This window comes from Salmo salar, chromosome 01, assembly GCF_965601325.2.
Source record: "Salmo salar chromosome 01, fSalSal1, whole genome shotgun sequence".
NCBI lineage: Eukaryota > Metazoa > Chordata > Actinopteri > Salmoniformes > Salmonidae > Salmo > Salmo salar.
Window position 1 is genome coordinate 101,715,282 of NC_138291.1, and position 19,936 is coordinate 101,735,217.

Sequence of the window (19,936 nt, forward strand, 5' to 3'; positions counted from 1 at the left end):
TGGAGTCAGGAGTCAACTAACCTGGAGTCGAAACAATGAGACAAGTTTTGAGATTTTGTTTACAGCTGCCCTGCCCCATTAAAAACACTCACAAAATTTGAGTTTGCTATTTACAAGAAGTGTTGCCTGATGTGAACCATTCCTCAAACAAAAGCGATCTCAGAAGACCTAAGATTAAGAATGGTTGCCTTGCATAAAGCTGGAAAGGGTTACAAAAGTATCTCTAAAAGTCAGTCCACGGTAAGACAAATTGTCTATAAATGGAGAAATTTCAGCACTGTTGCTACTCTTCCTAGGAGTGGCCGTCCTGCAAAGATGACTGCAAGAGCACAGCACAGAATGCTCAATGAGGTTAAGAAGAATCCTAGAGTGTCAGCTAAAGACTTACAGAAATCTTTGGAAGATGCTAACATGTCTGTTGACGAGTTTACAATACGTAAGACACTGAACAAGAATGGTGTTCATGGGAAGACACCATGGAAGAAGCCACTGCTGTCCCCCAAAAAACATTGCTGCACATCTGAAGTTCGCTAAAGAGCACATGGATGTTCCACAGCGCTACTGGCAAAAAAGTCTGTGGACAAATTAAACAAAAGTTTCGTTGTTTGGAAGGAACACACAACACTATGTGTGGAGAAAAAAAGGCACAGCACACCAACATCAAAACCTCATCCCATCTGACTTCTTTCTCTCCATATCTCCGGAATCCTATCGCAAGCTCTGAACCTTTTCACCTAGATCATCGCAGCTAGCTAGCTGCTATCCGAGTGGCTTCTCCTGGCTAATGTCTCTGTCCCGAAGCAAGCACCAATTAGCCTGGAGCTAGCCTATGCTAGGCCCATCTCCTGGCCAGCAGAAGAGGTCCATCAGCCACTCCCTGGGCTACAATATCTATTTTGCCAATTGGCCTGGACCCCTTTTATTGCCGATACGGAGCCCCGCCGATCCATCACGACTGGACTTCCGACGTAATTCGTCCAAGGGCTTTTTTCAAGAGGCTCCTCCGTCGCGACGTCCCCTGAATGCCCATCTGCTAGCCTGCTAGCCATGGCCCGCTAGCTGTCTAAAGCATACCGGACTGTTAGCTGAAGAGGTCCATCAGCCAATTTCTTGGGCTACTATACCTATTTTGCCAATTGGCCTGGACCATTTTACTACATGGACCCATGCTGATCCATCACGACTGGTCTGCCGACTTAACCGCACGAGGGGGCTACAACAGACTTCTTCCGTCGCAACGTCCCTCTAAAGCCCTTCTGCTAGAATGCTAGCCCCGTCCCGCTAGCTGTCTGAATCGTTGTGTCTCCAGCCCGCCTAGCTACTCACTGGACCTTAAGATCACTCAGCTACGCATGCCTCTCCCTAATGTCAATATGCCTTGTCCACTGCTGTTTTGGTTAGTGATTATTGTCTTATTTCATTGTAGAAGCTCCAGCCGTGCTCAGTATGCCTTACTTAACCCTGATGTTCCACCTCCTACACATGCGGTGAACTCACCTGTTTTAAATGATGTCTCTAGAGGCAATACCTCTCTCATCGTCACTCAATGCCTAGGTTTACCTCCACTGTATTCAAATCCTACCATACCTTTGTCTGTACGTCATGCTTTGAATCTATTCTACCATGCCCAGAAACCTGCTCCTTTTACTCTCTGTTCCGAACGTACTAGACGACCAGTTCTTATAGCCTTTAGCCGTACCCTCATCCTACTTCTCCTTTGTTCCTCTGGTGATGTAGACGTTAATCCAGGACCTGCAGTGCTTAGCTCCACTCCCATTCCCCAGGCACTCTCATTTGTTAACTTCTGTAACAGTAAAAGCCTTGGTTTCATGCATGTTAACATTAGAAGCCTCCTCCCTAAGTTTGTTTTATTCACTGCTTTAGCACACTCTGCCAACTCAGATGTCCTAGCCGTGTCTGAATCCTGGCTTAGGAAGATCACCTAAAACCCTGAAATTTTCATACCTAACTATAAGATTTTCTGACAAGTTTGAACTGCCAAAGGGGGCGGAGTTGCAATTTACTGCAGAGTTATGTCTTACTATCCAGGTCTGTGCCCAAACATTTTGAGCTTCTACTTTTAAAAATCCATCTTTCCAGAAACAAGTCTCTCACCGTTGCCGCTTGATATAGACCACCTTCTGCCCCCAGCTGTGCCCTAGACACCATATGTGATTTGATTGCCCCCCATCTATCTTCAGAGCTCGTGCTGTTAGGTGACCTAAACTGGGACATGCTTAACACCCTGACCATCATACAATCTAAGCTTGATGCCCTCAATCTCACACATATTATCAATGAACCTACCAGGTACAACCCCAATACCTTAAACACGGGCATCCTCATAGATATCAACCTAACAAACCTGCCCTCCAAATACACCTATGCTGTCTTCAACCAGGATCTCAGCGATCACTGCCTCATTGCCTGCATCCGTAATGGGTCTGCGGTCAAACGACCACCCCTCATCACTGTCAAACGCTCCCTAAAACACTTCAGCTGGCAGGCATTTCTAATCGGCCTGGCCCAGGTATACTGGAAGGATATTGACCTCATTCCGTCAGTAGAGGATGTCTGGTTATTCTTTAAAAGTGCTTTCCTCACCGTCTTTTTAGTGTTGTCTTTAAATCTTCACTTACCTATTGTTCAGCTCATACCTTTTTTGCACTATTGGTTAGAGCCTGTAAGTAAGCATTTCACTGTAAGGTCTACACCTGTTGTATTCGGCGCACGTGAAAAATCAACTTTGATTTGATTTGATTAGAAGATGCCTGGTTATTCTTTAAAGGTGCTTTCCTCACAATCTTAAAAAAGCATGCCCATTCAAAAATTGTAGAACCAGGAACAGATATAGCCTGTGGTTCACTCCAGACCTGACTGCCCTTGACCAGCACAAAAACATCCTGTGGCGTTCTGCATCAGCATCGACTAGCCCCCGCGATATGAAACTTTTCAGGGAAGTTAGGAACCAATATACACAGGAAAGCAAAGGCTAGCTTTTCAAACAGATATTTGCATCCTCTAGCACAAACTCCAAAATGTTCTGGGACACTGTAAAGTCCATGGAGAATAAGAGCACCTCCTCCCAGCTGCCCACTGCACTGAGGCTAGGAAACACTGTCACCACCGATAAATCCATGATAATTGAGAATTTCAATAAGCATTTTTCTACGGCTGGCCATCCTTTCCACCTGGCTACCCATACCCTGGTCAACAGCCCTGCACCCACCACAGCAATTGCCCAAGCCTCCCCCATTTTTCCTTCACCCAAATCTAGATAGCTGATGTTCTGAAAGAGCAGCAAAATCTGGACCCCTACAAATCAGCAGGGCTAGACAAACTGGACCTTCTCTTTCTAAAATTATTCACCAAAATAATTGCAACCCCTATTACTAGCCTGTTCAACCTCTCTTTCGTTTCTTCTGAGATCTCCAAAGATTTGAAAGCTGCCGCGGTCATCCCCCTCTTTAAAGGGGGAGACACTCTAGACCCAAACTGCTTTCTAAGGTCTTCGAAAGCATAGTTAAACAGATCACCGACCATTTCGAATCCCACCATACCTTCTCCGCTATGCAATCTGGTTTCCAAGCTGGTCATGGGTGCACCTCAGCCACGCTCAAGATCCTAAACGATATCATAACTGCCATCGATAAAAGACAGTACTGTGCAGCCGTCTTCATCGACCTGGCCAAGGCTTTCGACTCTGTCAATCACCGCATTCTTATCGGCAGACTCAATAGCATTGGTTTCTCAAATGACTGCCTCGTCTGGTTCACCAATCACCTCTCAGATAGAGTTCAGTGTGTCAAATCGGATTGGAGGGCCTGTTGTCAGGACGAGAGTCCCACCCCGTCCAACATCACAACTCTGGACGGTTCTGACTTAGAATATGTGGACAACTACAAACACCTAGATGTCTGGTTAGACTGTAACCTCTACTTCCAGACTCACATTAAGCATCTCCAATCCAAAATTAAATCAAGAATCGGCTTCCTATTTCGCTACAAAGCATCCTTCACTCATGCTGCCAAACATACCCTCGTAAAACTGACTATCCTACCGATCCTTGACTTCGGCAATGTAATTGACAAAATAGCCTCTAACACTCTACTCAGAAAATTGGATGCAGTCTATCACAGTTCCATCCGTTTTGTCACCAAAGCCCAACTCCTCTTCCTCCCATCTCCCCCTCTACCTCTCCTCCTCTTTCTCCCATCTCCTGCTTTACCTCTCCTCCACCTCCTCTTCCTCCCGTTTCCCCCTCTACCTCTCATCCACCTCCTATTCCTCCCATGTACCCCTCTACCTTTCCTCCACCTCCTCTTCTTGCCATATCCCCCTACTTCTCATCCACCTCCTCCTCCCATCTCTCCCTCTCTAACCTCTCCCTCTCTACCTCTCCTATACCTCCTCTTGCTCCCATGTCCCCCTATTCCTCCCATCTCTCCCTCTCTAACCTCTCCCTCTCTTTCTCTCCTATACCTCCTCTTGCTCCCATGTCCCCCGTCTAACTCTCATCCAACTCCTCTTCCTCCAATCTCCCCCTCTACCTCTCCTCCTCTTTCTCCCATCTCCTGCTTTACCTCTCCTCCACCTCCTATTCCTCCCGTTTCCCCCTCTACCTCCCATCCACCTCCTACTCCTCCCATGTACCCCTCTACCTTTCCTCCACCTCCTCTTCTTGCCATCTCCCCCTACTTCTCATCCACCTCCTCCTCCCATCTCTCCCTCTCTAACCTCTCCCTCTCTTTCTCTCCTATACCTCCTCTTGCTCCCATGTCCCCGTCTAACTCTCATCCAACTCCTCTTCCTCCAATCTCCCCCTCTACCTCTCCTCCTCTTTCTCCCATCTCCTGCTTTACCTCTCCTCCACCTCCTCTTCCTCCCATGTCCCCCTCTACCTCTCCTCCACCTCCAACCTTCCCATCAACCTCTCCACCATCTTCTTTTCCTCCCATCTCCCCCTCAACCTCTCCTCGAAACTCATCTTCCTCCTCCTCTACCTCTCCTCCAACTCCTCCTCCCATCTCCCCCTCTACGTCTGTTCCACCTCCTCTTCCTCCCACCTCCCCCTCTACCTCGCCTCCACCTCCTCTTCCTGCCATCTCCCCCTCTACTTCTCATCCACCTCCTCCTTCTCCCATCTCGCCCTCTACCTCTCCTCCACCGACACTTTATCCCTTCTCCCTCTAACTCTCATCCACCTTCTCCTCCCATCTTCCCCTCAACCTCTCCTCCACCTTCTCCCATCTCCCCCTCTACCTCTCCTCCTCCTCCTCCTCTTCCTCCCATCTCCCCGTCTATCTCTCCTCCACCTCCTCCTCCCATCTTCCCCTCAACCACTCCTCCAACTCCTCTTCTTCCCCATCCTCCCATCCTCCCTTCTACCCTTACCTCTCCTCCATCTCCTCCCATCTCCCCCTCTACCTCTCCTCCTTCTCCTCCTATCTACCCCTCAACATCTCCTCCACCACCTCCTCCTCCTTCTTCCCATCCTCAACCTCATCAGCCTAAAACCTCACCATCTCCCCACCAAATTTATCCACATGATTCTACAAACTCGCCCTCCATCTCCTGTTTCTCCATCCCGTTCTCAGACCTGCTTCTTCTCTCCCTCTCTCTCCTTTCCATTAGACCTCCTTCTCCTCTCTCTCTTCCTCCTTCTTCTTACCACTGCTCTCCTTTCCATCCCTCCAGCTAACCAAGCTGACTGAATCCAGGACACATTCATATTCAACATCAATGGCACTCTGAAAATGTGTCACCTCTCCAAACTGTCAGCTCAACCTACATACGGTATCAACACACACACACACACACACACACACACACACACACACACACACACACACACACACAGAGAGAGAGAGAGCGAGAGACTCACATTTCTCTCAGATTACACAGACCCACAAAGAATTTGAAAACAAATCCAATTTTGATAAACTCCCATATCTATTGGGTGAAATACCACAGTGTGCAGTCACAGCAGCAAGATTCATTACCTGTTGCCGCAAGAAAAGGGCAACCAGTGAAGAACAAACACCATTGTAAATACAACCCACATTTATGTTGATTTATTTTCCCTTTTGAACTTTAACTATTTGCACATTGCTACAACACTGTACAAAGACATAGTTTGACATTATAAATGTATGTATTACTTTGTAACTTTTGTGAGTGTAATGTTTACTGTTCATTTTTATTGTTTATTTCACTTTTGTTAATTATCTACTTAATTTGCTTTGACAATGTAAACATATGTTTCCTATGCCAACAAAGCCCTTTCAATTGAATGTGTTAAATTATAGTGATTGAATAGAAGGGAAAAATCAACTTGGAGCTCTATGTGTTCTCTGTAAAATAATGCAACTCCATCGAAGGTCCGTTTCGCTAGCGCGTCGTGGAACACACTTTCCACGTTGTTCACTCTTTTCCATAGAACACATAGCCCTGAGTTGATTATCCCTTACATACAGTTGAAGTCGGAATTTTACATATACCTTAGCCAAATACATTTAAACTCAGTTTTTCACAATTCCTGATTTTTAATCCTAGTAAAAATTCCCTGTTTTAGGTCAGTTAGGATCCCCACTTTATTTTAAGAATGTGAAATGTCAGAATAATAGTAGAGAGAATGATTTATTTCAGCTTTCATTTCTTTCATCACATTTCCAGTCGGTCAGACGTTTACATACAATCAATTAGTATATGGTAGCATTGCCTTTAAATTGTTTAACTTGGGTCAAACATTTTGGGTAGCCTTCCACAAGCTTCCCACAATAAGTTGGGTGAATTTTGGCCCATTCCTCCTGAAAGAGCTGGTGTAACTGAGTCAGGTTTGTAGGCCTCCTTGCTCGCACAGGTTCGAGGTCAGGGCTTTGTGATGGCCACTCCAATACCTTGACGTTGTTGTCCTTAAGCCATTTTGCCACAACTTTGGAAATATGCTTGGAGTCATTGTTCATTTGGAAGACCCATTTGGGACCAAGCTTTAACTTCCGGACTGATGTCTTGAGATGTTGCTTCAATATATCCACATAATTTTCCTTCCAAATGACGCCATCTATTTTGTGAAGTGCACCAGTCCCTCCTTCAGCAAAGCACCCCCACAACATGATGCTGCCACCCCCATGCTTCATGGTTGGGATGTTGTTCTTCGGCTTGCAAGCCTCCCCCTTTTTCCTCCAAACATAGCGATGGTCAATATGGCCAAACAGTTCTATTTTTGTTTCATCAGACTAGAGAACATTTCTCCAAAAAGTGTGATCTTTGTCCCCATGTGCAATTGTAAACCGTAGTCTGTTTTTTTATGGCGGTTTTGGAGCAGTGGCTTCTTCCTTGCTGAGCGGCCTTTCAGGTTATGTCAATATAGGACTCTTTTTACTGTGGATATAGATACTTTTGTACCTGTTTCCTCCAGCATCTTCACAAGGTCCATTGCTGTTGTTCTGGGATTGATTTGCACTTTTCGCACCAAAGTTCGTTCATCTCTAGGAGACAGTGTGAAAGCTGTGTGGTCCCATGGTGTTTATAGTTGCATACTATTGTTTGTACAGATGAATGTAGTACCTTCAGGCATTTGGAAATTGCTCCCAAGGATGAACCAGACTTGTGGAGGTCTACAATGTTTTTTCTGAGGTCTTGGCTGACTTCTTTTGATTTTCCCATGATGTCAAGCAATGAGGCACTGAGTTTGAAGGTAGGTCTTGAAATACATCCACAGATACCCTTCCAATTGACTAAAATTATGTCAATTAGCCTATCAGAAGCTTCTAAAGCCATGAAGTCATTTTCTTGAATTTTCCAAGCTGTTTAAAGGCACAGTCAACTTAGTGTATGTACACTTCTGACCCACTGGAATTTTGATACATTAAATTATAAGTGAAATAATCTGTCTGTAAACAATTGTTGGAAAAATGTATTGTGTCATGCATGAAGTAGATGTTCTAACCGACTTGCCAAAACTATAACTTGTTAACAAGAAATTTGTGGAGTGGTTGAAAAACTAGTTTTAATGACTCTAACCTGAGTGTATATAAACTTCCAACTTCAACTGTATACTGAGGAGGATAATGCAATGACTACACACTAAACCCTGGGCAACCAAGGATTATGTCACTGTGTGGAGTAGACTATTGCTGGATTGTATCAGATGGAGAGAATACTGGGTGAGTTCAGAAATTTGCTGAGTGTGCCGGAGTGCAGAATAACTGATGACTTTACAAACGCTCAACATGCTTTGAATATGGCCGGTGTCAGTAAATGTCGTCAAAAAAGCGTAATTAAATTGTTTTCAGCAGCACAGTCAGTCACCAACAATTTTGATAACATATAAGGAGGCTAACCAGCTCTGCTACTGCGAGTAAAATGTTCAGAGTGAGGTGTTCCCGCCAACCCCGCTTTTACGCTTCTGCTACTGCTCTGTTTATCATATACGCACTTTAACCATACCTACATGTACATAGTACCTCAATTAGCCTGACTAACCGGTGCCTGTATATAGCCTTGCTAATGTTATAGCCTCGCTACTGTATATAGCCTCGCATCTGTTATTATTCAATGTCTTTTTACTGTTGTTTTTTATTTCCTTCCTTATCTATTGCTTACCTAATACCTATTTTATACTTAAAATTTGCACTGTTGGTTAAGTAAATCAGCAGTAAATCAGCAGGGCTAGACAATCTGGACCCTCTCTAAAATTATTAGCCAAAATTGTTGCAACCCCTACTACTAGCCTCTTCAACCTCTCTTTCGTATCTTCTGAGATCCCTAAAGATTGGAAAGATGCCACGGTCATCCCCCTCTTCAAAGGGGGAGACAGCCTAGACCCAAACTGCTACAGACCTATATCTATCCTACCCTGCCTTTCTAAGGTCTTCAAGGGCCAAGTTAACAAACAGATCACCGACCATTTTGAATCCCACCATACCTTCTCCGCTATGCAATCTGGTTTCCAAGCTGGTCATGGGTGCACCTCAGGTCCTAAACGATATCATAACCTCCATAGATAAGAGACAATACTGTGCAGCTGTATTCATAGACCTTGCCAAGGCTTTCGACTCTGTCAGTCACCACATTCTTATCGGCAGACTCAACAGCCTTGGTTTTTTAAATGACTGCCTCACCTGGTTCACCAATTACTTCTCAGACAGAGTTCAGTGTGTCAAATCAGAGGGCCTGTTGTCCAGACCTCTGGCAGTCTCTATGGGGGTGCCACAGGGTTCAATTCTCGGGCTGACTCTTTTCTCTGTATACATCAATGATGTCGCTCTTGCTGCTGGTGATTCTCTGATCCACCTCTACGCAGACAATACCATTCTGTATACTTCTGGCCCTTCTTTGGACACCCTGTTAATAAACCTCCAGACGAGCATCAATGCTGTACAACTCTCCTTCCGTGGCCTCCAACTGCTCTTAAATGCAAGTAAAACTAAATGCATGCTTTTCAACCAATCGCTGCCCACACCTGCCCGCCCGTCCAGCATCACTACTCTGGACAGTTCTGACTTAGAATATGTGGACATCTACAAATACTTCGGTGTCTAGTCAGACTGCACACTCTCCTTCCAGACGCACATTAAGCATCTTCAATCCAAAATTAAATCTAGAATCGGCTTCCTATTTCGCAACAAAGCCTCCTTCACTCATGCTGCAAAACCCTCGTTTGGCAGCATACCCTCGAAAAACTGACTATCCTACCGATCCTTGACTTCGGCGATGTCATTTACAAAATAGCCTCCAACACTCTACTCAGCAAATTGGATGCAGTCTATCACAGTGCCATCCGTTTTGTCACCAAAGCCCCATATACTACCCACCACTGTGACCTGTATGCTCTCGTTGGCTGGCCCTCGCTTCATATTCGTCGCCAAACCCACTGGCTCCAGGTCATCTATATGTCTTTGCTAGATAAAGCGCCGCATTATCTCAACACACTGGTCGCTATACCAGCACCCACCCGTAGCATGCGCTCCAGCAGATACATTTCACTGGTCACCCCCAAAGCCAATCCCTCGTTTGGCCACCTCTCCTTCCAGTTATCTGCTGCCAATGACTGGAACAAATTGCAAAAATCACTGAAGCTGGAGACTCATATCTCCCTCACTAACTTTAAGTACCAGCTGTCAGAGCAGCTCACACATCACTGTGCCTAGCCCATCTGTAAATAGCCCACCCAACTACCTCATCCCCATACAGTTATTCTTTTTTTTTGCTCCTTTGCACCCCAGTATCTCTACTTGCATATTGATATTCTGCACATCTATCACTCCAGTGTTTAATTGCTAAATTGTAAATATTTAGCCTTACCTCCCTTGTCTTACCTCATTTGCACACACTGTATATAGACATTTTCCTATTGTGTTATTGACTGTATGTTTGTTAATTCCATGTGTAACTCTGTGTTGTTGTTTGTGTCGCACTGCTTTGCTTTGTCTTGGCCAGGTCGCATTCGTAAATGAGAACTTGTTTTCAACTAGGCTACCTGGTTAAATAAAGGTGAAATAAAATGTAAATTAAAAAAGAAACAGTAGCTATTACAGTGAAATAATACCATGCTATTCTTTGAGGAGAGTGTACAGTTCTGAACTTCAAAATGTATGAATAAACCAATTAGGCACATTTGGGCAGTCTTGATAAAACATTTTGAACAGAAATGCAATGGTTTATTGAATCAGTCTAAAACTTTGCACATACACTGCTGCCATCTAGTGGCCAAAATCTAAATTGCGCCTAACCTGGAATAGTACATTATGGCCTTTATCTTGCATTTCAAAGATGATGGGACAATTTTTTATTTTTTTTACCAGATCTAATGCGTTATATTCTCCTTCATTAATTTCACATTTCCACAAATGTCAAAGTGTTTCCTTTCAAACGGTATCAAGAATATGCATATCCTTGCTTCAGGTCCTGAGCTACAGGCAGTTTGATTTGGGTATGTCATTTTAGGCGAATATTGAAAAAAAGGATCCACTCCTTAGGTCACATCAAGGATCATTTTACTATTTGATTTAGATTTTTAAGACCATTTCAAGTATCTCAAAAAAATATAAAAATAATATTTGATGAAAAATTGTTTTAGGTCTTTCTGCTATTAGCCCATACACATGCATTGATTAACAGATCCACTACATGGAACAACAGGGGGGTATTGTGTGTAGATGGGTGAGAAAAAAAATATTTAATACATTTTGAATGCAGGCTGTACCACAAAAAAATGTGGAATAAGTCAAGGGGTATGAATACTTCTGAATGCACCAAAAATGATTGTAAACTGTAGCAGAACCCTTTATTAGTCCTACAGTTTATAGAACCTTTTTAATGGTTCTTAATAGAACCTTAGGGAAGGGTTCTTTGTAGGACCATGCAGGTTCTATTTAGAACCTTATGAGCATGGTTCTTTATAGAACCAAAAAGGAGAAACCTCTATGGTGAAAAGAACAATAAAACCCTTTGTGGCATTACGTAGAACCATTTACTTTAGTTCATCATGTCTACTTGAGTGCAATATCTACACATTCTCTATCGGCCACCGGGGGCCAGCAGTGAATGGTTCGCCTCGCCACGCCACATACCCTGTAATCCTGTCTAATCTGGCTGTGGCCGCCGCACCACAGAGCATCTGGAGAGAGGGATAGGGCTAATCTGAGACGCTATGGAGGGAGGAAGGGATGGAGGGAGGGAATTATGCCGAGGCAGACAAAAGAGGGATGGAGGGATGGAGTTTAACTACGTCAGAGAGAGATGGAGAGAAAGAGACAAAATAATAAGGGAATAGATGGACAGATGAAGTAGGCTACAGTAAACGATTAAAGGAAACTACAATTATTGTATTGCTGTAAATTAAATCAAGTATGTTTCCAATAGACAAGTAGCTCAGCCCAGAACCTGGACTTGATTATGATGAAAAGAGCTGCAAGGTACCACAATAAAACCATATCCAATCAGCTGCAGTGGCACGTGAAATACAAAAAGCTGAGCACCAAATAAAACCAAAAATATATATTATACATATATAAATATATTGACCAAAAATATAATACATCTTCAATAGACAACTAGTTCATCCCAGTAATTGGGCTGTAAGAAGTAGAAAGATGCTACAGGGACCCAAATTAACCTCCCCCAAAGAGCTTAGGGAGATGGTGACGGCATGTGTCATTCATTGTGGTTCTGTTTGCCTGAGTTAGTAGAGCTTGCACTGTCAGGATCATGGGTTCGATTCCCGCTGGGGCCACCCATAGGAAAATAAATGGACACACTACTATAAATGGCTTCGGATAAAAGCCTCTGCTAATTGGCATACAGAGCAGAGCGCTGTGTTTATGGTCAGAGTACAAGGATACTTACTGTGGCCTGCTCGTAGCAAGGCGGCAGGCCATCTATGGAAGGCAATAGGCACGGAATGGTGACGCTTGCCCCCATGGTTGAGGTGAATGTGGTGGAGGCCCTCTGCACCTGTGGCCCCCCCTGGTGGCCCCGAGTCAGGACCCGATCCGGCCACACATCCCAGGGCTAGAGCAGTCATCCAGAGAACCAAGCGGACAAGGAAGACAGACGAGGTCAAGTCCCAGCAGAGGGGCTCCTGCCTGGGCCTCGAGGGTGGGGGGGTGGGGGATTGCTGTGTCCTCCAGCCTCCCAACATGATTCCCTGAGAGGCCAGCAAGGCGAGTTGAGTATCAAGATTTGGGACCTTAGTGATGAGCCCGACGGCCCATTGTCCCCTTAGTGCCCTTCCTGCCCAACGCGCTCTCGCAACTCACAAGCCCCAGGACACACACTGCTGACTGACCAACAAATCCACAGAGAATCCACTGCAGAAAAGAGTCAATGAGAAGGAGAAGAGAATAGAGAGCCTTCTTGTTGTTTTTCCGGTAGTTTATGAAATCTGCAAGGGTACCAAGGGGACTGTGGGAGAAGTATGATCAATCATTGTGGAAAGAATGAGAGAGGAGGAAAAAATATGCACTCAAGAAATTAGGACACACTCGTCAAACAGGGTCTAAGAAATCCCACACTGCTCCAATTCCCCTAACACACTTCCTCGCTCGCACTCTCTCTCTCCTTTTCACCCACTCTTTTTTCTGCGAAGAAAAGCTCACAGAATCAAATGCATACTTTTCTCCCCTCCAAAAATTTGAATACTCCAGAAAATCCACATCGATTTTTCAGCCTCAGAATCTGAGGTAAAAAACACCACATATATAGAGTTTCAACATCTTCTTCTTCATCAAAGCAAATATAACATTCCCTCCTTCCAAGTTTACCCTCCTTTATGTCCCTCCTGTATGTCCTTCCTGTATGTTTTCAGAGGATGTCCAAAGGATTTCGAGTGTATCCGAAGTAACGCTTTCTCATTTGCCTGTGGTGGTGGGCAGCAGCTGCAACGTCGAGAGGATGGCACGATAATGGTTGCACCTGCGACGGGTATCAGGACACGCTCCTAGAGGTTCGCTCTACACTTTCTGCAAGACTCAGTGGAGAGGCAACAACGCGGCAGCACCTGAGAGAGAGCGGCTGGTCTGCATTACGGAGCCACTCACACACTCACAGGCTGAGAAACTGCGAGCGAGCACAGTTTCAGCAAGACGTGTGCAAGAGAAGGAGAAGGAGAGAGCGAGAGAGAGAGGGAGGGAGAGAGGGAGTAAGGAGGGGGAGCTCCGACAGCCATCCGTGGAGCAGGAGGGGGAGAGTCTATGCAAATTACCAGGCTCCACAGAGCGAATTAGCGGAGCCAGAGTGCATTGCAGAAGAAGAGCCTACTTGGGCGAAAAATAAGCAGGGGATGTGGGGCTCCGTCTCTTGTTCTCTCTTTCTTTCTATCCACTGCTACGCGGACCAACAATCTGATGGGCAGTGAATGGAAGCCAGAGCAACACAAAGCAGGGAAAGATACATCTATTCAAGCTGGTTTTTGTTCAAGTTATTTCCCTCTCCCCTCTCTCTCTCTCTCTCTTTATCTCTCTCTCTCTCTGGGTGGAGTGGTGAAGAGTATCAGAGCGGTCATGTAGAGAAAGACAATAAGATCCTAGCAGTACGGTCCAACAGTCCAACGGTTCCCATCCAGGGGAGATCTAGCTTCTCAGCAGCCAATCACAGAGCTCTTTAATGATCCCATCCACACTTATCCACGCTGCAGCTTCAAAGGGGACAAAATAAAAACGAATCTCTTCTCTTTTCTCCTTTACTCTGAGCAAGCACTACAACTTCCAGACCATCTGCAGCCCCAGCCAAACATTAGGGAAATGGGATATGCCACTGATGGAAGGATGTGGATCACACACATAGCTTGGCAAAAGGTGGAGAGCTGTCCACAGGGAGGGTGCTGAAGTCAGCCTTGCTCGCCTGGCTGATAAAAACCCATTCATTCCCTCAGACAGTTCACACACGGAAATTCAATCCCACACCAGAGATCTAACACAGAGCTAACAGATAACCATTCACTGCCTAACCAGAGAGCTAACACAGAGTTAAAACAAAACCATTAATTCCCTCACCAGAGACCTAACAAAGAGCTAACACAGATCCATTCATTCCCTCACCAGAGAGTTAACACAGAGCTACCACATTCATTCATTCCCTCACCAGAGACCTAACAAAGAGCTAACACCGAGCCATTAATTCCCTCACCAGAAAGTTAACACAGAGCTACCACAGAGTCATTCATTCCCTCACCAGAGAGCTAATACAGAGCTAACACAGATCCATTCATTCCCTCACCAGAGAGCTAACACAGAGCTAATACAGAGCTAACACAGAACCATTCATTCCATCACCAGAGAGCTAACACAGAGCTAACAAAGAACCCTTAATTCCCTCACCAGAGAACTAACACAATGCTAACAGATTTATTCATTCCCCCAACAGAGAGCTAACACAGAGCTAACACATATCCATTCATTCCCTCACCAGAGAGCTAACAAAGAGCTAACACAGAGCCATTAATTTCCTTACCAGAGAGTTAACACAGACTAAATCAGATCCATTCATTCCCTCACCAGAGAGCTAACACCAAGCTAACACAGATCCATTCATTCCCTCACCAGAGACCTAACACAGAGCTAATACAGAGCTAACACAGATCCATTCATTCCCTCACCAGAGAGCTAACACAGAGCTAATACAGAGCTAACACAGAACCATTCATTCCATCACCAGAGAGCGAACACAGAGCCATTCATTCCCTCACCAGAGAGCTAACACAGAGCCATTAATTTCCTCACCAGAGAGCTAACACAGAGCAAACAAAGAAACACTAATTACCTCACCAGATAGCTAATGCATAGCTAACACAGAGCTAACAGAGAGCTAACACATCAGAGAGAAATTCTGAGAGCTATAACAGCACTGTGCAGCACAGCACAGAGAGGAGAGTAATACTGAGAGTGGAATGGAGTGGATGAGGGTTAAGGAGGTACAGAGAACATGTAGACATAAAGCTCTGACTGATGATAGCCACCACACAACAGAACCATGGCTCTGTACACAGTGCTGCTCTGTGATGTTCAATGATGCAGTGTCTATGCTTAGAGTATCTTGCTCAGTGCTCAGCACTACTCAGTGCTCAGTGTGTCCAGGACTAAAAAATTAAACAGGCTAAAGGCTCAGATCTGTGCTCAGTTGGTCCAGCATGAAATAACTAAACAGGCTAAAGGCTCAGCTCTGTGCTCAGTTGGTCCAGGATTAAAAAACTAAACAGCCTAAAGGCTCAGATCTGTGCTCAGTTGGTCCAGGATTAAATAACTAAACAGGCTAAAGGCTCAGATCTGTGCTCAGTTGGTCCAGCATTAAATAACTAAACAGGCTAAAGGCTCAGCTCAATGTTCCACATTCAGTCCTTGGGACCCTATACTAATGCTTTGTGATGCTCAATCTTGTTTTCACGGTGGCTGTTCATTTGGATGACATCCTCTTTGGACCACTGTGGTGTTCTTTCACAGCCGAAGGGAAAGAAAAGCCTAACAGCGGTGCTGCTGCTAGTGAGGCTGAGCTGGGAAGCAGTGAGATAATAGACTAGAGGAGAAAGTAGAGAGTAGAGAGTAGAGAGGAGAGAGGAGAGAGGAGAGAGGAGAGAGAGCAGAGAGTAGAGTAGAGAAGAGGAGAGAGAGGAGAGAGCAGAGAAGAGGAAATATGAGCGAGGAGAGAGGAAGATAGAGGGGAGAGGAGAGAGGATAGAGGAGAGACTATAGCAGAGAGAGTATAGAGGGTAGATGAGAGAGAATATGGGACAGAGGAGAGTATAGAGGAGAGAAGAGACAGGAGAGGAGAGAGGATACGGGATAGAGGAGAGACTATAGCAGAGAGACTATAAAGGGTATAGGAGAGAGAATATGGGACAGAGGAGAGTATAGAGGAGAGAGGAGACATGAGAGGCGGGAGGATAGGGGATAGATGATAGGGGATATGGGGATAGAGCAGAGATGATAGGGGATATGGGAGATAGGATTGGGGATATACGTTAGGGGATTGAGGAGAGAGGAGAGGAGAGGGGATAGAGGATAAGGGATAGATGATAGAGGAGAGAGGACAGAGGAGAGAGGATATTGGATAGAGGATAGTGGATAGAGGATAAGGGATAGGGGATAGGGAATAGAGGACAGGGGATAGATGACAGAGGATAGAGGACAGAGGATTTAAAACCTCTTGGCGTTCCCCTAGGATAGGGGGCGCTAAAGCGATTTTTGAAAAAAATGTGTGCCCATTTTAAACGGCCTCCTACTCAAACTCAGAAGCTAGGATATGCATATAATTAATACTTGTGGATAGAAAAAACCCTAAAGTTTCTAAAACTGTTTGAATGGTGTCTGTGAGTATAACAGAACTCATATGGCAGTCAAAACCCCGAGACAGATGGAAACAGGAAGTGGAATTCTGAATTGCGAACTCAACTTCATCACGTTGCCTATTAATCACACCGTGAGCTATGGTTCATTGAGCACTTCCTATTGCTTCCACTAGATGTCCCCAGTCTTCACAAATTGGTTTGAGCCTTCTACTGTTAAAATTGAATGAATGAGATGCTGTGGAACGTGGTCACACGGAGAGGGCCATCACCATTATGACGCCGGCGCCCCTGCTTACCCTCCCCTTTCGAAATGTTTTGAAACACAATGCAATCGTCCCCCTTGAATCTTATTGGCTCTCTTGTTGAAACAGGCCCTGAAGATTTATGTTATACAACGTTTGACATGTTTGAACGAACCTAAATGGGAAAAAAATGCTTTTTGTCGAAATGGCTGTCCCGTGGCCGACGGAGGATTTGGATCAGCCTTCAGACGCGCTAACAAGAACAAGCTAATGGAACATAATGGATGAACTTTTTCGAACGAAAATACATTTGTTGTGGACCTGGGATTCCTGGAAGTGCTTTCTGATGAAGGTAAGGGATTATTGACAATAGTATACAAGACTAGATGTGATATGCGATTGTTCCAAGATGGCGCTGACATGTAACGTTGGCCTATTTTTCAGAGTATCGCATCCCCTTTCATCGCAAAGTATGATTACCCAGTAAAGTTAATTTTAAATCTGGTATTACAGGTGCTTTCAAGAGATATTCATCTATAAATCTTAGAATGACAATATTAAATTTTTAAAATGTTTTCGAATAGTAATTTAGTAAATTGTAGCTCTGTTTCATCGGATGCATTTGAGGGAAAATAGTTAGTCAACGTTACGCACCGATGTAAAATGCTGTTTTTATATATAAATATGAACTTTATCGAACAAAAGAATGCATGTATTGTGTAACATGATGTCCTAGGTGTGTCATCTGATGAAGATTGTCAAAGGTTAGTGCTGCATTTAGCTGTTTTTTGGTTATTTGTGATGCATGTGGTTGGTCGGAAAATGGCTATGTGGCTACTTTTACGATATACTCCTCTAACATAATCTAATGTTTTGCTTTTGCTGTAAAGCCTTTTTGAAATCGGACAACGTGGTTCGATTCAGGAGAGGTGTATCTATAAAACGATATAATTTGAATTAAAAAAAATAAAAAAAATATATATGAAATTTTGTTATGCTAATGGCGATATGATTTTTCGCTGGATGGCCGCACAGGGGTTAAAACAACACAATTCTGATGTCCATCTGGTTTGATTTCTATTTGCCATATCTTTCAAACTGCTCTTTCACAAAAGTTCTTAACCCATATATGTTTTACGGACGTAGTATGCTTTATATTAGTTATCTTGTTATTATTTGTTGTTATTAGTCCCACCCTTCAGCTCCATTCAACCCCTCCCATTTATCTCTTAACACCATCCATTTAAGATTTCTATTTGCCATATATTTTTCAACTGTGCTGTGATGCTTCACAAACGTTCTGAACGTTTCTATTTTCATTGTTTCTACAGATTGTAAACTGAAAATAAATATTTTTGCTAAAAGTATTATAATATCATTGATCGATTGACTATGACTTTCAAGTCACCTAGCAGTGCTATCTGCAGGGTTAGCTCCAGGTAAATATTGCAATTCTTCAGCCATTCCTGGATCTGTGACCAAAAACAAGCTACAAATGGACAGTACCAAAACAAATGATCTAATGATTCTTTCTCTTTGCAGCAAAATCTGCAGAGCTGGGAAGGTTGTATCCCCCATATAAATAACATTATAAACTGGGTGGTTAGAGCCCTGAATGCTGATTGGCTGACAGCCGTGGTATATCAGACAGTATACCACAGGTGTGACAAAACATTTCGTTTTACTGTTCTAATTACGTTGGCAACCAGTTTATAATAGCAATAAGGCCCCTCTGGGGTTTGTTATATAAGGCAAGTATACCACTGCTAAGGGCTGTGTCCAGTTGCGTCATGCCTAAGAACAGCTTAGTCGTGGTATATTGGCCATATACCACAACTCCTCGGGCCTTAACTCTTGGGGCTAGGTGGGACGCTAGCGTGCCACCTGTGGTGCACTCCATCAACAGCAGGTGCATTTCAAGAGCGGCAAATTTGAATCCAAATAAATGTCAAAATTCAAATTTTTCAAAAATACAACTATGTTACACCATTTGAAAGATAAACATCTCCTTAATCTAACCACGTTTTACGATTTCAAAAAGGTTTTACGGCGAAAGCATAAATTTAGAGTATGTTAGGACAGTACATTTACAAGAGTTGTGTGTAATGTTTTGTCAAGTCAAAGACAGGGTCACCAAAACCATAAAACCAGCTAAAATGATACACTAACCTTTTACAATCTCCATCAGATGACACTCCTAGGACATTATGTTAGACAATGCATGCATTTTTAGTTCTATCAAGTTCATATTTATATACAAAAACAGCGTTTTACTATGGCATTGATGTTGAGGAAATCGTTTCCCTCCAATAACCGGCAGTCAAGTCAGCGTCAGAAATTAAATAATTAAAATTAGAAAACATTGGTAAAATATTATATTGTCATTTAAAGAATTATAGATTTACATCTTTTGAACGCAATCAACTTGCCAGATTTAAAAATAACCTTACTGGGAAATCACACTTTGCAATAATCTGAGCACTGTGCCCAGAAAAATACGCGTTGCGATACAGACTAGACGTCATGTTGGGGAGATCTAAAATCGAAAATACTATGTAAATAATCCATTACCTTTGATTCTCTTCATCAGATGTCACTTCCAGGTATCACAGGTCCATAACGAATGTAGTTTTGTTCAAAAAAGCTCATCATTTATGTCCAAAAATCTCCGTCTCGTTAGCACATGATGTAAGCCAGCCGGACTTCTCGTCATGAACGAGGGGAAAAAATATATTTCCGTTCGTTCAAACATGTCAAACGTTGTATAGCATAAATCATTAGGGCCTTTTTTAACCAGAACATGAATAATATTCAAGGTGGACGAATGCATAGCCTTTTATAACGTATTGGAACGAGGGTACCCAACATGAAGTAGCGCGCCAGGTGTCTAATGGGACATCACCGTTCC

At 43.9% G+C, this 19,936-nt stretch overlaps 1 protein-coding gene across 10 annotated transcripts in view; it reads right to left on the reverse strand.

Annotated features, from left to right (window-relative positions):
• The window catches only part of LOC106611148 (neurexin-1a), a 557,947-nt gene that overhangs the window by 346,725 nt on the left and 191,286 nt on the right, over positions 1-19,936 (reverse strand). For 2 of the 10 annotated variants that reach the window (XM_045724966.2, XM_045724951.2), the window contains exon 1: positions 12,352-14,297. The exons of 6 other annotated variants lie outside the window; for them this stretch is intronic. In XM_045724966.2, the coding sequence (XP_045580922.1) occupies positions 12,352-12,646 (295 nt within the window). In that variant the 5' untranslated portion in view covers positions 12,647-14,297. Of the gene's footprint in view, positions 1-12,351; positions 14,298-19,936 lie in introns of those variants that run through there. 2 more of the 10 variants (XM_045724953.2, XM_045724971.2) reach the window with 2 other exon arrangements.